This window comes from Delphinapterus leucas, chromosome 15 (assembly GCF_059928025.1).
Source record: "Delphinapterus leucas isolate spDelLeu-1000000601 "Yukka" chromosome 15, BTC_Dleu_Yukka2, whole genome shotgun sequence".
Classification (NCBI taxonomy): domain Eukaryota; kingdom Metazoa; phylum Chordata; class Mammalia; order Artiodactyla; family Monodontidae; genus Delphinapterus; species Delphinapterus leucas.
In genome coordinates, this window is record NC_143143.1 from 358,280 (window position 1) to 382,414 (window position 24,135).

At 53.7% G+C, this 24,135-nt stretch overlaps 1 protein-coding gene across 1 annotated transcript in view; it reads left to right on the forward strand.

Moving 5' to 3' along the window:
• DNAAF5 (dynein axonemal assembly factor 5) overlaps positions 1-24,135 on the forward strand; it is a 37,603-nt gene that overhangs the window by 3,567 nt on the left and 9,901 nt on the right. Inside the window, exons 3-12 of the mRNA XM_022563514.3 lie at positions 5,617-5,741; positions 6,100-6,218; positions 9,555-9,787; positions 10,342-10,554; positions 14,190-14,333; positions 15,753-15,921; positions 18,067-18,214; positions 20,898-21,048; positions 21,758-21,914; positions 23,551-23,742. Coding sequence (XP_022419222.1) covers positions 5,617-5,741; positions 6,100-6,218; positions 9,555-9,787; positions 10,342-10,554; positions 14,190-14,333; positions 15,753-15,921; positions 18,067-18,214; positions 20,898-21,048; positions 21,758-21,914; positions 23,551-23,742 — 1,651 coding nt within the window. The remainder of the gene's footprint in view (positions 1-5,616; positions 5,742-6,099; positions 6,219-9,554; positions 9,788-10,341; positions 10,555-14,189; positions 14,334-15,752; positions 15,922-18,066; positions 18,215-20,897; positions 21,049-21,757; positions 21,915-23,550; positions 23,743-24,135) is intronic.

Sequence of the window (24,135 nt, forward strand, 5' to 3'; positions counted from 1 at the left end):
TTTCCATGGCTGTACAAAAGATTGTGAGTTTGATTAGGTCCCATTTGTTTATTTTTGCTATTATTTCTGTTGCTTTGGAGACTGACCCTTTGTATGATTTATGTCAGAGAATGTTTTGCTTATGTTCTTTTCTAGGAGTTTTATGGTGTCATGTCTTAAGTTTAAGTTTTTAAGCCATTTTGAGTTTATTTTTGTGTATGGTGAGAGGGTGTGTTCATTGATTTACATGCGCCTGTCCAACTGTCCCAACACCACTTGCTGAAGAGACCGTCTTTTCCCCATTGTGTATTCTTGCCTCCTTTGTCAAAGATTAATTGTCCATAGTTGTGTGGGTTTATTTCTGGGCTCTCTAGTCCATTGATCCATATGTTTGTTTTTGTGCCAATACCATGCTGTTTTTTTTTTTTAATAAATTTATTTATTTTTGGCTGCGTTGGGTCTTCGTTGCTGCACACGGGCTTTCTCTAGTTGTGGCGAGCGAGGGCTGCTTTTTGTTGCAGTGCACGGACTTCTCATTGCAGTGGCTTCTTGTGGCGCATGGGCTTAGTTGCTCTGTGGCATGTGGGATCTTCCCAGACCAGGGCTTGAACCCGTGTCCCCTGCATTGGCAGGCGGATTCTTTTTTTTTTTTTTTTCGGTACGCAGGCCTCTCACTGCGGTGGCCTCTCCCGTTGCGGAGCACAGGCTCCAGACGCGCAGGCTCGGCGGCCATGGCTCATGGGCCCAGCCGCTCCACGGCATGTGGGATCTTCCCAGACCGGGGCACAAACCCGTGTTCCCTGCATCGGCAGGCGGACTCTCAACCACTGCGCCACCAGGGAAGCCCGGCAGGCGGATTCTTAACCACTGCACCAAGGAAGCCCCTACCATGCTCTTTTGATTACTGTAGCTTTATAGTATTGTCTGAAGTCTGGGAGGGTTATGCCTTCTGCTTTTTTCTTTTTCCTCAGGTTTGCCTTGGCAATTCTGGATCTTTTATGATTCCATGTAAATTTTAGGATTATTTGTTCTCTATGAAAAATGTCATGGGTAATTTGATAGGTATCACATTAAATCTATAGATTTCTTTATGTTTTATAGCTTTCAGCACATAAGTCTTTTACCTCTTTGGTCAGGTTTATGCCTAAGTATTTTAATTTTTTGGTTGCAATTTTTAAAAGTTTTTTTTGTTTTAATTTCCTTATGATGTTTCATTGTTAGTGTAAAGAAATGCAACGAATTTCTGTATGTTAATCTTGTATCCTGCTACTTTGCTGAATTTGTTCATCAGTTCTAGTAGTTTTTGTGTGGAGTCTTTATGGTTTTCTAAATATAGTATCATGTCACCTGCATATAGTGAGAATTTTACCTCTTCTGTTCCAACTTGGATACCTTTTATTCTTTTTTCTTATCTGATTGCTGTGGCTAGGACTTCCAATATATGTTGAATTGAAGTGGTGAGAGTGGAGGAAGACTTTCAGCTTTTCACCATTGAGTATTGTGTTGGCTGTGGGTTTGTCACAAATAGCTTTTATTATGTTGAGATATGTTATTTCTATACCCACTTTGGTAAGAGTTTTTATCATGAATGGATGTTGAATTTTATCAAATGCTTTTTCTGCATCTCTTGAGATGAGCATGTGGTTTTTGTCTTTTGTTGATGTGGTGTTTCACATTGATGGATTTGCGTATGTTGAACCATCCTTGTGACCCTGGGATGAGTCCAACTTGGTCGTGGTGTATGATCTTTTTTATGTGTTCTTGGATTGGGTTTGGTAACATTTGGTTGAGAATTTTTGCATCTATATTCATCGAAGATATTGGCCTATAATTTTCTTTTTTGGTGGTGTCTTTGTCTGATTTTGGTATCAGGGTGATGGTGGCTTCATAGAATGTCTTTGGGAATGTTACCTCCTTTTCAGTCTTTTGGAAGAGTTTGAGGAGGATAGGTGTACATTCTTTGTATGGTTGGTAGAATTCCTCAGTGAAGCCACCCAGTCCTGGATTTTTGTTTGCAGGGAGTTTTTGTTTTGTTTTTGTTTTTGTTTGTTTGTTTTTTGCCACACCATGCAGCCTGTGGGATCTTAGTTCCCCAAGAAGGGATTGAACCTGGGCCCTCGCAGTGAAAGCGCCAAGTCCTAACCACTGCACTGCCAGGGAATTCCCTGCAAGGAGCTTTTTTTTTTTTTAAATTAATTACTTTATTTATTTATTTATTTATGGCTGTGTTGGGTCTTCATTTCTGTGCGAGGGCTTTCTCTAGTTGTGGCAAGTGGGGGCCACTCTTCATCGCGGTGTGCAGGCCTCTCACTATCACGGCCTCTCTTGTTGCGGAGCAGAGGCTCCAGACACGCAAGCTCAGTAATTGTGGCTCACGGGCCCAGTTGCTCCGCGGCATGTGGGATCTTCGCAGACCAGGGCTCGAACCCATGGCCCCTGCATTGGCAGGCAGGTTCTCAGCCACTGCACCACCAGGGAAGCCCAGGGAGCTTTTTTATTACAGATTCTACTTAACTTCTAGTAATTGGTCTGTTTAAGTTTTCTATTTCTTCGTGTTTCAATTTTGGTGAGCTGTATGTTTCTAGACACTTGTCCATTTCTTCTAGGTTGTCAAATTTGTTGACATATAATTGTTCATAGTATTCTCTTATGGTCTTTTGTATTTCTGCAGTATCAGTTGTTATTTTTCCCTTTTCATTTCTTATTTTATTTATTTGGGACCTCTCTCTTTTCTTCTTGGTGAGCCTAGCCAGAGATTTGATGATTTCCTTTTATATTATGCTTGTGTTCTCTTCTTTTTGGGTTTTGTGAATCTGTTGTATGTTTTCGATTTGTGGTTACCCTGTTTTTCAAGTATGTTAACCCATAGTTATATCTACTTACTTTAGACTGATAGTCATTAGGGGCTCAAACACATTCTAAAAGAAAAAAAATCGACATTTTCTTACTCTTCTCGCCCACGTTTTATGATTTTGCTGTCCTCTTTTACATCTTCATAGTTATCCTTTCGTCATTCATTGTGGCTATTGTTGCTGTCACAAAAATTTTTTACATTTTTTTTAACCTGTATACTGGCTTATTTAAGTGATTTACTTTCCAATTGTGATTTTTCTCTTTCCTATAGCTTCTTGCTTCTTTTCTATCTAGAGAAGACTTTTCAATATTTCTTTTAGGATAGGTTTAGTATTGCTGTGTTCTTCTAGTTTTTGCTTCTCTGAGAAATTCTTTTTCTCTCCTTCTATTCTAAATGGTAATCTTGCTGGATAGAGTATGCTAGGTTGCAGACTTTTCCCTTTCAGGACTTTGAATATATCTTGCCACTCCTTTCTGGCCTGCAGCGTTTCTGTAGAGTAATCCGCTGATCGTCTTATGGGGGCTCCCTTATAATTAACTCTTTATTTTGATTTGTTTCATTTTTTAAAACAGCTTTATCAAGCCATAATTTACATACCATACAATTCCCTCACTTAAAGCGTTCAATGTTTTTGATATATTACATCATTAATTTTAAATTTTTTCGTAAAATGTTTATAACAAAATTTGCCATTTAAGCCATTTTTAAGTGCACAGTTCAGTGATATTAAGCACATTCACAGTGCTGTGCAACCATCACCACCCTCCAAAACTTTTTTTATCATCGCGAACAGAAACTGTGACCATTAAGCAATTACTCCCCATCCCCCCCACCCCCCTAATGACCTCTAATCTTTCTGTCTCTCTGGATCTGACAATTTAGCTGTTTCATGTAAGTGGAATCAGGATGGGGTCTGTTGTGACTGGCCTCTCTCAACTCAGCATCGTGTTGGTGAGGTCCACCCGTCTGTGGCAGGTGTCAGTGCTTTGCTCCTTTTAAGGCTAAATAGCATCCACCGTGTGGACAGACCACACTGTGTTCCTCCATTCATCCGTCCACGGACTCTTGGGTTGTTGCCACCTTTTAGCTGTTGTGCATAGGGATGCTGAGGACGATGGTGTGCAGGGATCCGTTTGAGTCCTGCTTCACTTCTTTCGGGTAAACACTCAGGAGTGGAATTGCTGTGTCCGTCCTACAGTAACACATGTGTAGCTTGTTGAAGTCACCAAACTGTTTTCCACGTGGCTGCACTGCTTTGCATTCCTACCAGCAATGTACAAGGGATCCAGTTCCTCTGCATCCGTGAGCTGGTATCTCCCTGTGGTTTTGACTTGCATTTTCCTGAGGATTAGTGATTAGTGATGTTGGGTACCTTTCTCTGTGCTGGTCACAGTTACTTTATACCATGAAACATTGAACTTGCACGAGTCAGGACAGTTTTGCTAGTGTGTGTGCAGACAGCCAGAATGGCTCCAGGTGCCTGTTCTATTACACAGGAAGATTAGAGGCTCTGATCACTTACCCAGGAAGTGATGAGAGGCCCATCCCTCCCTACTTTCTCAGCAGGGGACCCAGAGCGATGTCCTCGCTTTTCCTTCGGGAGCCTGGTCACTTGAGGTCTGCAGGATATGTCCAAGGAGGTGGGAAGGGGTGGTGTCCCGGTGCAGCAGGGCTGTCACAGCTTCCTCCAGGCCCAGAAAGGCCCCGGCCCCCTGAGTGCACCATCCAGGTGAGAGCATCCAGCTCAGGTTAAGTCACTGCCTATAAACAGGCACGTGCCCTCGGTTGCCCCAGGCTCGCCCTGACCTTCGGGCGCTCCCTCTGCACATTGCTCGTCTCTGACTGTGGGTGTTTCATCTAGAAGACGGAGTTCTGTGTGCTTTGTGTAGGCGGGATAAAGCACTGACCCTGTTGTTGAGGCTCCAAGGATGTGACCGTATAGATGTTTGCCCAGGAGCCTGCCTGGGAACAGCCCCACCTGCCCCGCTGCTGGCGCCCCACAGGCGATCAGCTCAGGCCCTTGGGCGCTTGTGCGCACCTGCCCTGGGCCAGAACCCTGGTGGAAGGGAGAGGGAGCAGGTCTGATTGGCCCCCAGCCCCTCACTGGTGCTCAGGAATGACGGGGGGGGCCACGGGGAGGGGGGTAGATGGAAGGGGAGGGGAGGGGCGGATGAAAGAATGAAACTTACCTCCCAGGTGAGTTTCAGTGACGTAGAGGAGAACCTGAAGCCGAGGCAAGGCGGCTGCTCCTGGTCCAGTGCTGGCTACTTTGGGAGCCCGCGGGGTGCGATGTAACCCGAGCCCCCATGGGTGGTATCCTGCCCGACTAAACTGGAACGGGCATCAGAATCCTTGGGTCCAATCAGAACATGATAAAAACAGAGGCCTGTTGCTGCTCCCTGGGTCACATGCGACATGAAGCTCACCTCTTCCCTGCAGTGGGTGAGGTGGGTAGAGGCACGCACGTCACCTTCTTGGACATAGGCGGCCAGTGCCCAGCCCAGCCAGGAGGTTCCCACACAGGAGGCCGCAAACGTGCCACAGGGCTGAGGCGGGGCTGCAGGACCTGCTGTGGCCAGTGGAGGGTCCGGCCTGAGCCCGGAGGACAGGGGTTGAAGCAGCGAGACCTAGGGAGCTAGCATCTCGTTCCAGGCCCGAGATGGGGATGCAGAGCTGCCAGAGCACCTGAGCGGGCTCTGGGGCCTCTGTGTGCCCGCACGGGGGACCTGGGGCTGCCGCGGGCCTCACGCGCGTGAAGACCGCTCACCCTCCTCTGCTTGCAGGTGCGCCAGGCGGTGGCGCGCGTGGTCGGGGGCTGGCTGCTGCACCTGCGGGACCGCTACTCATTCTTGCACAGGCTCATTCCGCTTCTCCTGAGCAGCCTCGATGATGAGATCCCCGAGATCGCGTAAGTGGCAACGTGGCGGACAGGCCGAGGTTCTGGGTGCCAGGGCAAGCACGTCCCGCCCCAGAGCCGCCGTGCCGTGCGCCTCCCTCCTGCTCGCCTCACCAGGCGCTGGCTTTTCCTAAGCTGTTGTTTACGGCGGTGGTTGTTTCCTTTGGTCCAGAGTCTTGCGGGAGCCACCGTGTCCCCGCATCCTGCGTGCTTGGAGGCCACGGGACTTCGACAGTACAGTTTTGCATCTTTAGCACTTTGCTTGGGTTAGTGATGGAGGCATGGCAGACTCACTGGTGAGCTCCCTCGGGCAGAGACCCGGCCGCCCCCCCGAGGGCGCCCCCTGACCCGGGTCTGTGTTGTGCGGCAGGTGCGGGGCAGCCGGCCTCTGGGAGCAGGTCGGGCTGCGCTGGCAGATGGAGAACGAGGAGGACCTCAAGGACAAGCTGGACTTCGCTGGCCCGCCCCCCGCACACCACCCCTCACCAGGTGAGCGCGGCCAGCCCAGGCCAGCGGTGCAGCAGGGCGAGTCCCGGAGGTAGAGCCGGACGGCGGGAAGGGCCTCCCTCGCGGTCCTGGGCGGGCCTCCCTGGGTACGTGAGGGCGCGGCCAGCCGAGGAGCGTGAGCCTGATGGGGAAACGTTGGAAATGGGTGGTGCTTTGTCATCTCACAAAGCTGTTCTGTGAGCTTCACCTGGAGAAGCAAACACACAGGTAGCCAGTGAGACGCAGTCCTCGTGTTCCGGGTGATGCTACCCTCAGAACAGAGCCTCCCGTTGCTGGACCTCCCGTCCTGCCCCTTGTCGTGGTTCTCTGCCAGACCGTGAGCGCCCGCGGGTGCGTGTGTGTGTGCGCAGGCACGCCATGTGTTCCCTTAGCTCTTGAGTCAGATCCGGGCTGCATTTCCAAGGAAGCCCCCTGCCTGCCGGGCTGCGGCCCCCCTCTTTGCCCCTCAACCCCACACGTGTCTAGTTTCTTCTGCTCTGGAAACACTTTCTGTGTAGGAACGAAGTCCCTTCCACTGAACTTGATCGGACGCCTGTATCACTGCAGTCTGTCTGCAGGTGTCTTCTTACAGTGGAGTGACGGTGGAGTGCCACTGGCAGGGACAGAGCCTGGTATACATGCACCGGGTCAGACAGGCAGCACCATGGGAGGGACCGGGACCGGGGCCCACAGGCCCCTCCAGCCCTGGTCAGGTGAAGTCAGGCTCGGACGGCCACCCTGGAGGGGACGCCTTGCACGAAGGGCAGCATGAAGACAACTGCTCACGCCTCGTGTGCACCCGCTGCTGTTCACTGTGAGACCCAGAAGGCGGCTCCTCCCCCATACCTGGGAGGCCCGTGGTTTTTTTTTTGGTCCACATGTTTATTCATGCAGCTTCACCTCCCACGCCGCACAACTGCTACAAGGGGTAATCACGCATGTTTTGGAAAAGGTACAAAAATTAGTTGCCAGCAGGATTTTTTCTGATTGAGTAAAGTTTGAGAATGCACCGTCTTTTAAATTATCATGTCTGCCGTATCAAGTACAGGAAAGGAGGCTTCAGAGCCATCTTCAGAGTGAGGCGTGCATCTCTGGAAATGCCTCTCGGGCTGTGTGCCCGCCTGTCAGTGGACCACTCCCCAGACGGTCCTAACCTGTCCCCTCATCCCACAAACTTTCCACAAGGGACATGTCGTCAGGAAGAAAAGGGCATTTATTGTTTTCCTTTTTGTTTTTTACAAAATTATAACAAGCTCACTTAAACCATCAGCAGGATCTGAAACATTTAGAACTAGTTCTCTCATATACCATAAAAAGAGAAAAGCAACAGGAACAAAAATCAAAGTGAGGCCTCAGTACAAGCTGTTCTTTTTACTAAAACATGCTTTAAACTTTGACATGTCACCGTCTCATTTCTATCTCTAGAGTTGTTTTGAGTCTTTAAGGTCAAAATCTTGTAATCAAAATCCTCGAAGGCTTTTTTATAGAAATTGAGAAACTTATCCTGAAATTCATAAGGAAACGTAAAGGACCTAGCACAGCCAAAACTTTGAAGACAAAGGCCTAGGTTGAAAGATGAGTACTTCTGGTTTTAAGACATAAAACGCAGTAATCAAGATGGTGAGGTTGTGAACATAAAAACAGACCGACATGGACTTCCGTGGTGGCGCAGTGGTTAAGAATCTGCCTGCCAATGCAGGGCGCACGGGTTCGATCCCTGGTCCAGAAAGATCCCACATGCCGCGGAGCAGCTAAGCCCGTGTGCCACAACTACTGAGCCTGTGCTCTGGAGCCCGCGAGCCACAGCTACTGAGCCCGTGTGCCACAACTACTGAATCCCACGTGCCTAGAGCCCGTGCTCCACAACAAGAGAAGCCACTGCAATGAGAAGCCCGTGCACCGCAATGAAGAGTAGCCCCCACTCACCACAACTAGAGAAAGCCTGTGCGCAGCAACGAAGACCCAATACAGCCAAAAATAAATTAAAAAAATAAAAAATCAGACCAACAGACCAGTGGAACAGAGCAGAGTCCAGAAACAGACACAGGCGTGTGGACTCTGAATTTTGGCAAGTTGCAAAGACAAGGGGAGAAAAGACGTCTCAGCAATGGTGCTGGAATCACTGGATGTGCAAAAAAAGTGGGCTTGGATGCAACCATCCTGATAAATGAAAATTAACCCGAAATGCCATGTGGATCTAAGGGTACGACCTAAATACACTCCACAAAAGAATGACTGATAAATTGCTTTTCATCAAAATGAAAACTTCTGCTCTTTGAAAGACATTAAGAGAATGAAACGACAGGGCACAGACTGAGATGTTTGCAAATTGTTTACATAAGGATTTGTGTCCAGAGCACAGAGAGAACTCTCAAACTCAATATCAAGAACACAATCCAGTTTTTTTAGTGGCAAAAAAAGTTTGAAAAGACACTTCACTGAAGACACACAGATGTCAAACAAGCCCATGAGTCAGTGCTCCAGGGCATTGCTCGTGAGGAGAATGCACATCAAAGCCACAAGGAGATGCCCCTCCCTGCCTGGAGGCTTGACCTAAGACTGCCCATGCCAGGTGTGGTGCAGACATGGAGGAGCTTCAGGCCTTGTGCACGGCTGGGGAGGGCAGACAGCAGTGCAGCAGCGTTGGAAAACCGCTCGGCCATTTCTTAATCAGTATAGTGCCCACCTTCCATGTGCTTAGCCGTGGCGCTCCAGGGCGCCCACCCAAGAGAAGTCTCGTCGGCGACAGCCCACGGCAGAACCGCTCAGACGTCCATCGGCAGGTAGACAGACAGACTGTGGTCTGTCCGTGTGCTGGAACGCTGCTCAGCAGTGAGCAGGGCCCGGCGCCCCCCACCACTTGCTGGGCCTTGGAGCGGAGGAAGCCCGGCAGAGAGGAGCGTGTGCTGCGCAGCTGCACTCACAGAAAATCGGGAAATTGCGGCTCCCCGTAGCGACAGGAAGCCGGCCGGGGCTGCCCGGGGGGAGGGGAGGGCATCGTCGGGAGCACAGGGACCTTCTGGGTGACAGGTGCGCGTTATCTTGATGGCCGCGATGGTTCACAGTGGTATCCATCTGTCAGAACTACAGGGTTGTGCCCTTCGAGCATGTAGTTTACTGTGTGTCACACCTCAGGATCGCTGTAAAGACTTAAAGTAAATTATGACACTTGGTGGCGTCATTTCTGTCTTCAGAGTTGGTTTGAGTTTTTTAAGACCTCAAAATAAAACCCGTAGGTGTGCCTTAAGTGAGGAATGTGTAGTAAGTGACTTCGCACATGAATCGTTGAGATCTTGTTTGTAAATTTCACGGGTTCCCATCCATCTTTATGACCCACAGGGAGCCGCCCGGGGCTGGGCTGCCGGGAGCTGGTCTTCAGAAACCTCTCCAAGATCCTTCCCGCCATCTGTCACGACATCACCGACTGGGTGGTGGCGACCAGGGTGAAGTCGGCGCAGCTGCTGGCGGTACTGCTGCTGCACGCGGAAGGCCACATCACGCAGCACCTGGAGCCCATCCTGCGCACCCTGCTCCACGCCTGTGCCGACGAGGAGAAGGCCGTGGTCCGCAGTGTGAGTGGCATTCCGCTGTCCTCAGGGGCTGCACGCACCCTTCCTAGTTCTGCAGTCTGTGAACTTGGACACATATCAGCAGTCACGCAGTCGCCCCGTTTGAAGGTGTAGATGTTTCTGTGGCCCCCGGGCTCTCCCCAGCCTTCTGCATCCAGCCTGCGTGCCCATAAAAAATGGCGTTTAGTGGTTCTCTTTAAGCATGTGCAGGTGAGTGGCCCTGTGTCTGAAGGTAAACACATCCTCCACCCGCAGGCCACTGCAGTGGTCACTGCTCGGACAGACGTGCAGAGCCGCCCCCGTGAGTCCAGCTCAGGCAGCCGGGCCTCAGAGAGGACGCTCTGACAGCCCTGCCCACGCCAAACGGCATGAACTCCTTCCCCTGGCACTTCTGAGCTCATGAGGGGACTCACCAGTTTTCGTGGGCGTTTGAGCACATGTTAGGAAGAGACGGGCCTGCAGGGCTGCTTCTGGCAGGTGGAAGCGGGCACGGCAGACGCAGAGCAGGGAGGGGCTGAGAGGGGCGGCAGCCTCAGGCCTCCTCCGTCTGCCCTCAGTGCACGAGATCTGCAGAGCTGATCGGGACCTTCGTCAGCCCGGAGGTGTTTCTGAAGTTGATCTTGTCAATGCTGAGGAAGTCTCCCTCCCCCTCCGGCCTCCTGGTCTTTGCCTCTGTCATCCGAGGCTGCCCGAGGGAGGCCCTCCGGCCGCACGTGAAGGTCATCGCCGTGGAGCTGGCCCACGCTCACATCTGCCAAGGGTCTGAAAATGTAAGCATGCGCGGGAGAGGGTGGGGCTGGGGGGATCGTAGAGTCCACCCATCTCCATGGTGACTCGGTCCCCCGTGGGACCATCTACACATAGCAGTTGTCAGTCCCACAGGCCTCTCGGGGACATCTGACCGGCATGGTAGCTGGGATGCAGCCCTGATGTCCTCCTGCTTGGACCCACGTGCCTCCTGGCCCGTTCTTCTCCATCCACCATGGCGGCCGTTTAAAGTAAAATGAAACAAAGTGCAAACAAAGGCAGTTCCTCAGTCACGCTGGCCACATGTCGAGCGCCCAGTAGCCCGTGTGGCCAGCACTGGGCGGTGTCAGAGCGCATCCGTCGTCGAGGGCAGTTCTGCTCTACGGGTGGCGCTGCTGTGGGTGGTCTCAGCTGGAGACCCCCACCCCACCCACCCCCAGAGAACCTGTGAGTCCACGCCCCGTCTCTTGGTCCATGTCGCACACGGTGTCTCCATGGCGAGCTTATTCTTACCCCGGTCACTTGGCTTCTAACGGGGCTTCCAACAGGCAACCTGACCTGGCAACCGTTATTGGGAGTTCTGCTTGGTGGTTACAGATTTGTTTTGTCTTAAATTGAGCAGTAAATCCATTACATCTGAAGCTGAAACAATGTAGGTAGTTAGGCTTAGTCATTTGGAATAATTTACAATTGTTTGCTGTTGAAGGAAAAATAACGACCTTGTTTTCGTGTGGCTGTGATGGGCTTAAACCCTGAGTCTTTGCATTGGCCAGTCACCCTCCCATCTCTCTGTAGAGCAACGAGAGTTTGCCTCGCCAGGCATCTGACCCATGCACTGCAGGCCCCCTGGGCCATGGGAAGCTGGCCCCGCACAGCTGACACTTGACAGTGGCTGCCATGGCCACAGAGCTGGACCACAGGGGTGCCCAGCTACCGCTCAGCTGCCGGGAGATGCACTTCCACACCTGCATCTGGCCTTAACTCTGACATACGTTCACAGTCGTGTGGGAACCATCTTACTAAGCCTGTAAGGCAGCTTCTGAAACCCAGATGGGGGGGATGGAACAGAGGTCTTGGAGGGGGGGACGTTCGTGGGCTTTTTCACCTGCTCCTGGTGTTTTCAACCATATTTCAACTTTTCCCAAAACCCATTTTTAAGATAAACTATGATTATCTAAAAATGTGGAAAAAAGTTCCACATTTTTACTCAACTGGTTCCAACAAGGATTTTCATTCCAGAAGCATTTCTGTTCTAGAAGGTGCAGCTTGAAAGTTTGTGTAGGTGTTTCAGTACACGTGTTGCAAGCTGTACAGCAAAGGAAACGTCTTTTCACACCTGAGTGTTGTTACAGGAAACCTTGGTCCCTCGATCCATCTAGTTCAGAGCACACACTTGGTTCCTCTTCCTCCAGTCCTTCCAGGAAAGATTTACTCGGTCCTGCAAACAGAGGGGCCCCTTCCTGACAGTTCCATCCACACACGTGTCTCTAGACACGTTCCAGCCTTTGGCCAAGGGACCAGCCGGTGTGAACCCCAGTCGTGCGACCCACTCCCATCCTCGCACGCCTGTGGCCAGAATGCACGGCTTCCGCACAGGGAGGGGTCGTCCTAGTGTTTCCTACAGTCGTTTTCCAGGGACTGTGAGGACAGACCTCAAATGCTTCAAGACCAAACTAAATGTAAAGCCCCGGCTTGAGCCAACAGGGCCCCAGAGACGTTCTGCTCATCTGCCTGGGCCTGGGCTCAGCTGACAGGACCTGAGCCTCTGCTTTGAAATCTGGGGACTGAGATGAAGAAACGGTTGATAAAACAGAAGTAACTCGTTTCCTCCTGTTTACTCAGGAATCGGGTGTGGGGTCTGGGATGGGAGTGCCTGGCGCTTTCCCCGGTGAAGTTGTGGCATCTCCCTCTGTGTCAGTTCCCTCTGTGTCTTGTTTTCTTTTTCTGTGTGTGTGTGTGTGTGTGTGTGTGTGTGTGTAGGTAGGTAGGTAGGTAGGTAGGTAGGTGTTGAAAATCCTCTGGTTAAATATCGTGAAATCCGTGAACATTAAGGCCCCGTTTCCTCAGAGGTGGTGCCGTGTTCACAGCAGGAGGGCAATGCTTGTGAAGGACACAGACCTTTGGTTAGTTCCAGCATCTGGAGGTGTCGTGAGATGGCTCAGCCAATGCTGAGAGCAACTCCCTGTTTATTTTATTTTTTTTAATTTTTAAAATTTATTGTTGTCTGCGTTGCATCTTCATTGCTGTGCACAGGCAGCGAGTAGGGGCTACTCTTCGTTGCGGTATGCGGGCTTCTCATTGCAGTGGCTTCTCTTGTTGCGGAGCACGGGTTCTAGGTGTGTGGGCTTCAGTAGTTGTGGCGCGTGGGCTTCAGTAGTTGTGGCGCGTGGGCTTCAGTAGTTGTGGCACACGGGCTCAGTAGTTGTGGCTCACGGGCTCTAGAGCGCAGGCTCAGTAGTTGTGGCGCACAGGGTTAGTTGTTCCTCAGCACATGGGATCTTCCCAGACCAGGGCTCGAACCCGTGTACCCTGCACTGGCAGGTGGATTCTTAACCACTGCACCACCAGGGAAGTCCCAATCCCTGTTTATTTTAATTGAAAGAATGGTAGCTCCTTAAATATGTATTGTAGGTCATTTAGAAATTAGCCAAAATCATGCCCTCAAAAAAATCAATCAGTCAATCCAGGTCTGAAAGAAATGGGGCTGTGGGAAAAGTAAGTGTTTGAATAAAACACCAATTTTGGCTTCTCGGGGGAGTTAGGACCCCTGAGTGGCTGGGGACATGCCACAGTGAATTTTTTGTTTAAACTTCTATGATTTATATCACTTGTGAACGAGTCTTAGGATTTTAGAGCTGATTCAGAATTTAGAACCAACCCATTGTCTAGCCAAATCTTCACCAAACTTTTGAGCTCACACCCCCATTAGTAAAAAAAAAAAAAAACCTTAAGCATCTTGCCCTGGTTCCCTCTGTCCTTTATGAAACATAGCAGAGCAGGCGTGTGGGAGGGGTGTTCTAGGCAGTTCTTCCTCTGGGGCCCCCACCCCATGCTCACTCCTGGCCCCCATTTCACAGTGGATGAGGCTGGAGCCTGGGAGGTGAGAGAAGGGCTCGACCCAACCGAGGTGTCACCTTGACCCCCGGCAGTCTGGAAGCATCTTTGAATCACAGAATTTTATTTTTCTTAACTTAGTATTATAGAAACACTCAGAAGTGCACAGAAGGGGAGGGGAGCAGTGTGCACCCCTCGTGCCTGCCGCCCGGTTCCAGCCACATCCCCCTCGGTCCAGCTTCTCTCTGACTTTGGGGGTGGGGTGGGAAGAGCTGGGGTACTGAGAGCAAATCCAGATTCCCTGTCCTTCCACTTGTCACTATTACAGTGTGTGTCACTAACACATGCAAACTTTTTAAAAATGTAACTCAAATACCATTAAGCACTTAACAGAGTTGCCGTGAATTCCTCGATTCTCAGGGATTCAACAGGGATTCGGTTTCCCTGTTGTGCAGAGGGACACCCTCTTTATGGCTGATGTGCCAGAATCCTGGCCCAGTCCACTCGTGGGGTCGCCGTGGCTCCATGGCCCTGGTCGGTGGGGCCTCGTCTGGGCCGCCGAGCGGGTGCAGGGGTGGCTGATGGTGCCCTGCTCTCTCCACAGCGCCTGTACGGGGAGCGCCTGCTGCAGTGCGTGCAGGCCGTGGTGTCCGTGAGCCGGGAGGACTGCCGAGGGGCCGGCGTGCCGCTCATGGAGGTGCTGGTGACTGTCTTGGCGCTGTGGGGACCCGCGGGCCTTGGTGCCAAGGTGAGGGGGCCCTCCTGCCTTGCCTCAGCCCCTGGACGGGAGGCTGCCATCTGTCAGTCTCTGCTGTCAAACTCCAAGCCTCGGGCTTGCCCAGCGAACTGGCTACCTAAGATGAAAGAGTCTAGAACATGCGGGGTGATTCGTTCTCTAGGCGGCCTCAGGGACACACGGGATTTTAAATTCCCTCCAACTGCCCATTGGCTTCAGGATCTCAGAGTGAGGCAGGCTGCTTAATCTTGGAGAAACAGGCAAGAAACGAGGCCTCCCTCGTCTTAAATCTGCATTTGAGTGAGGTTAAGAATACACATGTGCACCGGAGGTCAGGAGAGAAAATAATATCATGATTGTCCTATTTGGTTGCAGCCCAGCTTTACACAATTGTTTCCATTCCCCTGGCTCTGTATTTTTTTTTCAAATTCTTTTCTCCATTGAACTTCCTTGCTTCTTTATTGTTTTGGCCGTGCCGCGCAGCATGTGGAATCTTAGTTCACCAAACAGGGATCGAACCTGCATCCCCGGCGTTGGAAACACGGAGTCTTAACCACTGGACCTCCGGGGAGGTGGCCCCCGCCCCGGGCTCTGTATTTAACTTAAAATCTTCTGACATCCAGCTCCCTGCGGCTGCGAGGACCATCCAGAGACCCGGCTGTCTGACCGCTTCTCCCCAAGCCGAGAACCCGGCTTCTCCCCCTGGTTCTGTCTCCCCCTCTCCATCCACACTGTGTCCGGGAGGCTCCCCGCCTGCCCTCCCCTTCCCCGGGGCCTTCGTAAACTGTGTTTTCTTTCTCTCTTACAAAACCCCCTTTCCGGAGGGCACGTGTCCCATCAGGGAGGTCATCACTGTAGGGCTGTAAATACTAGAAAAGCCGAGTCTGTCATTACGGGCGAGTCTGCAGGCCAGACTGGGGCCCCGGGACAGCCGCACAGCATGCTGGGGGCGTCCTGTTCCTACAGCCCTGGGGGAGGAGGGTCCGGTCCTCCGTCTCCTCTGTGCCCGCAGAGCAGCAGACACGCTGTCCCCGGAGGTCTGGTCAGGTGAAGCACTCTGAGAGCGAGGACGTGGGCCCATCTTTGGAACCCGTGGTTTAAGTCTGTTCAGTGCCGGCCCTGAAACTGCCTGCTCCCCCTTCTCCATAGATGGAGCCTGGCTGGGACTCCAGGGTGAGCCTCCCACCCTGCAGGGACTGCCCTGCCCTGGGTGGTGCCTCATGGGGGGTGGGGGGACTGTGCCTGAACTGCCTGCCCATTGTTTGTCCATTTCGTTATTTCTCATACAGACAGGAGGGGCATCGCGGGAGCCCCGGGCCACGTGGCGTGTGCCCGAGTGGCTCTCCCTCCCTCAGGTGGTGAGGACGGGTCTCCAGTGGGGTCTGTGAGTCCCAAGATCGCATTGTCCCAGCCTGTCACTTGCTCCCCCAGGTTCAGGAGGCGCTGGCCGAGCTGGCTGCGGTGGAGAGCGTGGACGGCAGCCAGGACCTCTTCCGAGCGCACGTGGGCGCCCTTCTGGAGCGGCTGGCTGCCTCGCACCGGGACTGGACCGGCCACTCCACGGGGTTCCTGCAGTTTGACGTGGTGCTTGCTCACTCAGGTGAGCCTCAGACGGGCGCCCCGGGTGGGGTTCGGAGCGCTGGTCCCGTGGTGGCCCCAGCAGCCCCGGCACAGACGGGCACAGCTGCTCAGCACCACCCAGGAGGTGGCACGCCAAGGCCTGGTTCTTCAGAGTCACTCACGGTCACCCTCAGCCTGCGGAGAACAGCTGTTTTAAGGAACAAAACCTTAATTTAAAAGATGCTGCGAACTCTGTAGTGAAGACTTGCTGTAACGTGGGTCTTTAAAGTCTGCCCAGGCACACATTTTTATGTTAAACCTTTTTTTTTTTGGGGGGGGAATAATTAGTTCAAGAGTGTGACATAGGACCAATGTACGTTTTTAATTTTGTTTATTTATTTATTTGGCTGTGTCGGGTCTTAGTTGCGGCACGCGGAATCTTTCGTTGCAGCACGTGGGCTCTTCATTGCAGCACACAGGCTTCTCTCGTTGTGGCACATGGGCTTCTGTCTAGTTGTGGTGCATGGGCTCAGTAGTTGCGGCATATGGGCTGCAGAGCATGTGAGCTCAGTAGTTGTGGCGCGTGACCTTAGTTGCCCTGCAGCATGTTCATTCCTGGACCAGGGATTGAACCTGCGTCCTCTGCATGGGAAGGCAGATTGTTTTTTGTTTTTTGGGTTATTTTTGCGGTACGCGGGCCTCTCACTGTTGTGGCCTCTCCCGTTGCGGAGCACAGGCTCCGGACGCGCAGGCTCAGCGGCCATGGCTCACGGGCCCAGCCGCTCCACGGCATGTGGGATCTTCCTGGACCGGGGCACGAACCCACGTGCCCTGCATCGGCAGGCGGACTCTCAACCACTGTGCCACCAGGGAAGCCCGGGAAGGCAGATTCTTAACCACTGGGCAACCAGGGAAGTCCCTATGTTAAACCTTGAAAGCGTGACTTTGCGTGGCGTCCTGTGTGGCCCGTGCTCTTCAGTGGCGTGCCCGTGCTCTTCAGTGGCGTCCCCGTGCTCTTCCCCCAGGTGCTGCCTACCCTCTGTGCCCGCTTGGCCTCCCGCCCCGGGGGTTAGGGTAGGACCGGCAGGGCAGCGGGACTCCGAGCTCGTGGCCTTGCACGCCATGCTCCTGGCCACAGTGCACCCTGGCAGCAGCAGAGCTTCGGGCTACAGTGGACCCTCCAGTCACGCTTGTTTTGCTTTGACCCTGGGCTTTGAGGTGATGCCTCTGAAAAGACTGAAGTCCTGACTGAGTACAGAAGTAGCAGACCGGGAGTAAACCAGAGGGCCTGAGGGTGACGGCTTCACTTCTGACACATGATGTCCCGGGTCAGCACAGGGCCTGGCGGGGAGGGCAACTGGTGACCCGATTCTTCTGAGCTGCGGCTCACGTCTAGACCCCGGAGACTGTGTTCTCCCCATCACGTGCAGGTCCGGGTCCTGAGCACCGTCACTGCATCTGGGATCTTTCCAGGCTCGGGGACAGTGGCACAATTTGTTCATCTAGTAACAGGCATGGGAAAGGATGCTGGCTGCCAGGCTCAGGGTCAGACATCAAGCAGCCTACATGGTCTGAATGTTGGGTTTTGGTTGGCCTTTAAAAGATTGCTTGGGGACTTCCCTGGTGGCGCAGTGGTTAAGAATCTGCCTACCAATGCAGGGGATACAGGTTCAAGCCCTGGTCCAGGAACATCCCACGTGCCGCGGGGCAACTAAGCCCGTGCGTCACAGCTAGTAAGCCTGTGCTCGCGAGCCACAACTACTGAGCCCACGTGCCACAACTACTGAAGCCCACGCGCCTAGAGCCCGTGCTCCACAACAAGAGGAGCCACCACAATGAGAAACACATGCACCGCAACAAAGACCCAACACAGCCAAAAATAAATAAATTTTAAAAATAAATTAAAAAAAAAAGTTTGCTTGACTTTAAATTTTTTAAAGAATTTGGTAAGATGTAGGGAAAAAAAGAAAGCTTACATACCGAACAGTTAGAGCCATGGTGGGGGGAGGGTCAAAGGGAGAGGCGGAACCTGGCGTCCTGTGCTGAGAGCATCCTTCCCGGGGCTGAGGGTGCATGTCCGCTGGCCGTGCCCAGCATGCACCTCCGCTCGCGGCCAGAGCGGCTGCGGGGCTCCGTCCTCCCATCCTCCTGCCACGTAGGAATGAGGCCCCTGTCTGTGCTCTAGGCCCTGCCCTCGGAGAAGCCTTGCCCCAACTGGTCCCCATCCTCAGGAGCTGCCTCCAGCCAGCCCGGGACCCACCCATGCGCCTGAAGCTCTTCTCCACCCTGTCGGGGCTGCTGCTGGGAGCCTGGGAGACGGTGGACTCGCAGGGGTAGGTCGGCTCCACCCACACGTGGTCTGCCATGCTGCCCCCCACGCGGTCCCCCCATTCTGCCCCCCACGCAGTCCCCCCATGCTGCCCCCCATGCTGTGCTGCGGCTGAGTGGTCCCCACGTGCCCCCGCACTGAGGTCTCAGGTGGGACCTGGGGTGACCCTGAGCTCTGGGTCCTGCTGTCGTGTGACTCCCCACACAGCCAGCGCCCCAGGGAAACGGCGTAGTCCCCGCAGCGAGTGCACCGCATAGAGAGACACTAAATCAGTCGCATTCTTGTGGTCCTTAAAATTCCGTTGAATGAAAAAGTTTTAGGGAACATTAACTACTAATTGTTTATACATTAGCTGTTCTCAGCTTTAAAAGGCTCCTGGTACCTTTCAGGCCTCACAGAGAATTGATTGAATGACCGTTAAGGTTAGAACTTAGGAAACTCCTCTCCTCCGGAGGGACTTGAGGCAGCATAAACACCCGGGCCTCCAGCGCGGGGCTCCGAAGGGAAGGAGGCGGGCGGCCCAGACTGGCCGTGAGGCGGCCCAGAGCAGAGCCATCTGCAGGCCCCGCCCTCTCCCTTTGCAAAGCGACACAGCGTCCTGGCAGGATGGGCTGTGGGGCTTCAGGCAGTGAGATGCTGTTTGCTCTTTGGGGACCCATCCCCTGAGAGGGAGCAAATCTTTGTCGTCGGCCTGTCCTGGACTTTCCTAGGGAAATAATGGGTCATTATTCAGACTTCACTTCTCTGGGTGTTACTCTGATCTCTGCTCTTGGGCCTCTAGCCAGCCCATTGTATTGCAGGAAATTTTATTTCCTGCTTGTCTGCAAAGACTTCAAGGGTTAGAATAGACTATAAAAAGGTTACTGAGTTGGGTCTGGCAGCTGCCCCGTGAGGAGAGAGCCGGCAGATCAGTCACTACCCCTTGGGGCCCTGCTCCGCTGCGTCCCCCTGAGGACAGCCAACCCCCGGGAACGAAGCCCCCGCTCTTGAACCGAGTTCCCTCAAGAAGCTGCCCTTGAAGGCTTCTTGTGGAAAGAAACCGCTATCAGGAGAAGAAAGTTGTTCAGTTTACAATTGTCTAGTGCAAGGATTAACTGTTTTTACAGGCAGGAAAGATTTTGGAAAGCAACACCTGCTTGGTTTTGAACCTCAGGGTTACAGAGTGCAGAGTCTGAGATAGCAAAGGAATGCGGCCCCCCCTCACCCCACCCCACCCCCGAAAGCGCCTCTGGCACAGGCACACCCGGTGGTGCAGGGCTCCCAGCCAGAGGATGGCGGGGGCAGGGGCACCCTGGCTGGAGTGCGATCCCCCAGTGAAGGAGGCCTGCTCCCCTGTCTGGGCGCCCAGACACCACCCAGTGCCGTTCCCTCGTGCGGGATGTTACGGAGCTTCTCCCGCAGGGCAAGGCCTGGATGCTGGTGGCTCTGGAGGAGCCCGTGGGCCTGACCGGGCTGGGCTTCCTGGTCTCGGGGCCCAGCTGCGTTTGAACAGGTGTGCGTCCTCTGGAAGCAGGGTACTCATTCTTGGGGAGTCCAGTGCCTTTTCTGCTCCCACCATATCACTGGAGTCCTACTGCCTGCCTGTCCCTCCTCACGGCCAGCACTCGGCCCTCAGGCCCTCGTGGCCACATCGCCTGGGCCGCCTCAGCCAGGACACGGGGCTGAGCTTTCCAGAGTCCCCTGGTGAATCCCTTTGCAGGGAACAGCAGCTCCTTGCTAAAAAACTAAAGCACGTAGAAAACCTTGAATGTGTGTGAGTCGCCCTGCACCAGGTCCACTGTCGGAAGCGCAGGTGGCTCAGGAGTGCCCCCTGCTGGGGGCACGGCGCAGCCGTGGGCTCACAGGCCCTCACGCTGGTCCAGGTCCCGAAGCAGCTGGTGCTGGAGGCGGGACCCCCCTGTGAAGCGTGCTCCGGAATGACCCTGGGAAGCAAGTCAATTGAGTCCTTTGTTCAGCAGAATACGTCTTGCTCCATCAGCAGAGGCCCGTGGGGTACAGGAGTCATACGGAGGGCTGAGGCTTTTCCCCGGGCTTTTGGATGGGGCCTCACGTGTGGCTCCGCTGCCGGGTGGCCAGGCCAGCCAGCGGAGCTCAGGGCTGGGATTTTGTTTTGCTTTGTGTTTGTCCTGACGGCGTGTCGAGAGGAAGGTCCCCGACTATGTTGGCGGGAACATCCGTGTCTTGACACATGGGACCGTACGTGCAGCCCCAGGGTGCCCTTTTGCCAAGGTAGCGGGCGTGGTCAGAGGGACCTCACGTGGTTGCAGGGACCTTGAGGCCCGTCTCTGTAAGGTCGCCGCCTGTGGGAGTGACTTGCCGCCCCATCGGTGCTTGGGGTAGCGCGGCCACCCTTTTCTTAGATCCAGGAGGGGTGTTGGGGAAGCCCCTCGGCCACAGAGTGGGAGGGAGGCTGGAATACACCCCCAGCCCCAGGGTCCAGTCCCAGGAGAGGCGGCAGGAGCCCGAGTGCAGCCCTGCCCCGTGATAGCTGTGGGAGAGAGCCCCACGTCCCCTCCCTGGCCACTACCCCGGGGAGCGGGGGCTCTCGTTCAACGTCCAGTGTTCGATTTCCGCTCGTTTTGTCTGTTTGGCCTTTTCCCTCCGCCCAGTCCGTTTCCCAAATGGAAGCGCTTCCTTCGGGGAGTCTGGGTGCCCCTCTCACCCACTGTCTCCTGCTTCCGCTCCAGACAGTTCCATGGCTACCTGGACACCCTGATCAAGGACATCTTCGTCCCCAATCTGCAGTGGCACGCGGGGAGGACGGCTGCAGCCATCCGTACAGCGGCCGTGTCCTGCCTCTGGGCGCTTGTCAGCAGCGGGGTCCTGTCAGATGAGCAGGTAGGGCTCGTGCATCCTGGACCCAAGAGGGGAACAGGCTGTGCCCTGGGCTTCCGGGGCCTGCCTGGCACACCTGCCGCAGGTGAAGAGCGCTCACCTGAGTCTCCTGTCCTGATAGCGGCAGCAGATGCTCCCAGACAGACCGAGGGGACGGGACTATGGGGCCGGAGGGCGAGCAGAGGTCTGGGGGGAAAGCCCGTTGTTTCCTTGGGTCACCTGGGGTATTTCTTAAGTGATTGTTACTGTTTACAAGAAAAGAATTTCATCACAGGAGTCTGACTCAAAGAGCGTTGTTTGTATTCATATTTCCAGATAGATGAGGAATTGAGGAAACAGTAGAAGTAGGGAAAACATTGTCGTACCTGAACAGCTGTTACTTAAGTTGAAATGCCCCCCAAACTTTACTGGACACGATACCCAGTCCTGCTAGTAAATAGTGGGCTGTGTAGGATCGGTGCCTAAGACTTTCTGAATAACAGATTTTTTAAAAACCAACTGACAGATGTTCAAATTATCTGGATTTTAAAATCAAGATTCTGGTCTGCTTCTTACATAGAAATTTCAAAGTAGCTTTCCAGACTCAATCATACTTGCATCAAAACCAAGTCTCTTCAGTGACGGGCAAAGTACACAGTGTGTGAGTAGCAATCTCTGTCACCAGGGTGGCACCAGCCGTGACCCACAGCTTGTGTGGTTTTTTTTATTGCAGATACAGGAAGTGCAGGAAATGTTGATGCCTCAAATTCTAACCACCCTGGAAGAAGATTCTCAGATGACTCGATTAATTTCATGCCGAATCATTAACGTATTTTTAAAGACCTCTGATGGTGTGATAGATCCAGACAAATTCATCAAGATTTATCCTGGTAGGACATTCTTCTTTTCCAGTCATATGCCTCTGTTTGCTTGACAGTTGTTTCTTTGGTAGGAAAAATAGAAAATGCTACTTTGACTTCTGGTCAGGTTGGTGCTATGCGTCTAAACGTGGATGTGACAGGTATGACGTCACTGAATGTCACTGAATAAGTAACGTAGCACGAGAAACAGGACAGACGTCTTGTGGACTGGAATTGCGGGGTGGGTGGGAGCATAGACGCCCATGGCGGCCGGGGTACCACCCCGTGGCCTTCGGTGTGAGGGCTGCAGCCCTGCCTCGCATCCCCCATGTCACTGCCTCTTGGAGCCTGAGAGCACCGATGAGTCCGGGCCACAGGAGTGAAACATGGCCCCGAGCGGAGCAGCGTCGCTGGAGGTGGGCCTGCAGCCGAGAAGCTCAGGGGCTGGTGGGTGTGCCCACACCGGGGCGGGGGGGTCGAGGTGGAAGGTACAGGCCCTCAGTGCCATCTTCTCCACGTGTAGTTGGGATCGCGGAAATCTGCAAGGGTAACAGCCGTTCCAAACGAGTTGAGCACTTCTTGCGGCAGGGGCCACGTCTGGCCCCAAGGGTGGCAAGAAGCAGCCCCTGAAGCAGCCCAGGAGGCGGACGAGGAAGACCAGGCTTGCCGGCAGAAACAGGAGCCGAAGAAACTGGAGGAGCTGAGAGGGGAGGCCTCGGGAAGGGCCCTGCCCACAGGCGGGATTAACAAATGTGGCAAAAAGCGGTTCCTCACACCTGAGACAGTGGCGACCCTTAGCCCCTCCTGTGTGAATATCTGGATTCCCTGCCGTAACATCTGTTGCCGCCTACAGCTAGAATGAAGTGTTATCTTAGAACCTATTGCATGTGTAAGAATAAACGTTTGGGGCTTCCCTGGTGGCGCAGTGGTTGAGAGTCCACCTGCCGATGCAGGGGACGCGGGTTCGTGCCCTGGTCCAGGAAGATCCTACATGCCGTGGAGTGGCTGGGCCCGTGAGCCATGGCCGCTGGGCCTGCGCGTCCGGAGCCTGTGCTCCGCAACGGGAGAGGCCACGGCAGTGAGAGGCCCGCAGGCGCGTCGTGTAGATCTGTGAGAAGAACACGCATTGATAGAAGTCTCACCCGTTCACAGGAAGCGTTTTTGCGGGTCAGGAAGGACTGTTAGTCCACTTTCAGCAGTGGGACATCTGGTCCCAGAGGCTCAGCAGAAACACAGCTGATGTAGCTGGTGGCCGTCGTGTCACCGGGCCCTCAGCTCTGTCCCCAGAGCCACGGTGGGCAGAAAGCGGGGTCAGCAGACGCCCTTCCTGTGCCGTCTGCTCCTTGGGGAGGATGGGGCGTGAGGCCTGTGTGTGACTCTGAGTCTGAGCATCTCAGAGCCGGGGGGACCCCAGCCGCCTTGCAGGTCAGAGGGCGAAGACGCCCACGCTGGTTGTGAAGCACACCTTCAGTCCGTGTCCACGGAGTCCACCCCTGGGCCAGAGTGGCCGAGGGTCCCGGGACACCCGCTACCACCAGCCCCTCCCCAGCACCCGCCTGTGGGTTTCCCAGGCCAGGGGCCGGTGCTCCACAAGTGCTGAGAGCTTAGCTGGGAGCCGCCTGTCCTGGAACCTCTCCTCACACTCCTGTCTGGTCCCTCCTTGCAGAACTCTTAAAACGCCTGGATGACGTTTCCAACGAGGTGAGGCTGGCGGCCACCACCTCCTTGGTCACCTGGTTGGAGCGTGTCGGGAACGAGGCCGGCAAGTGCTATTACCAGAGCAACATTCAGCACCTGTACAGGGAGCTGCTCGTGTACCTCGACGACCCTGAGAGCGCCATCCAGGACGCAGTTCTCGGTAAGAGCTTCATCCCCATACTCGGGCCAGCCGCATGGGAGCAGCTGGCCGGGCGCCTGGACTCCCTTGGGCCCGCAGTCTTGCAACCCGTGTCCTCCGAGTTACTGCAGGTCCCAATGAGCTTGTGTCCTGTGGGTTACGGCCCCTGGTGTTCACCGTGGTAGAAGTTAAAACTTGAGAAAATGTTAAGGTACTGATTAATTTCTTTAAAATAACAACCCATTACATTTTAACATAAATAACGTGGTTTTGAAAGATGCGTTTTGTAAAACAAAATAACAAGAACAGTGGCATTATTTTACATTTTTGTGAATCTCTCTAACGTCGAGCTGATAGAAGACAACCAGACGCACATCTCTGCGTTGCGTCGGTTATGATGCGTGTCGTTTGGTT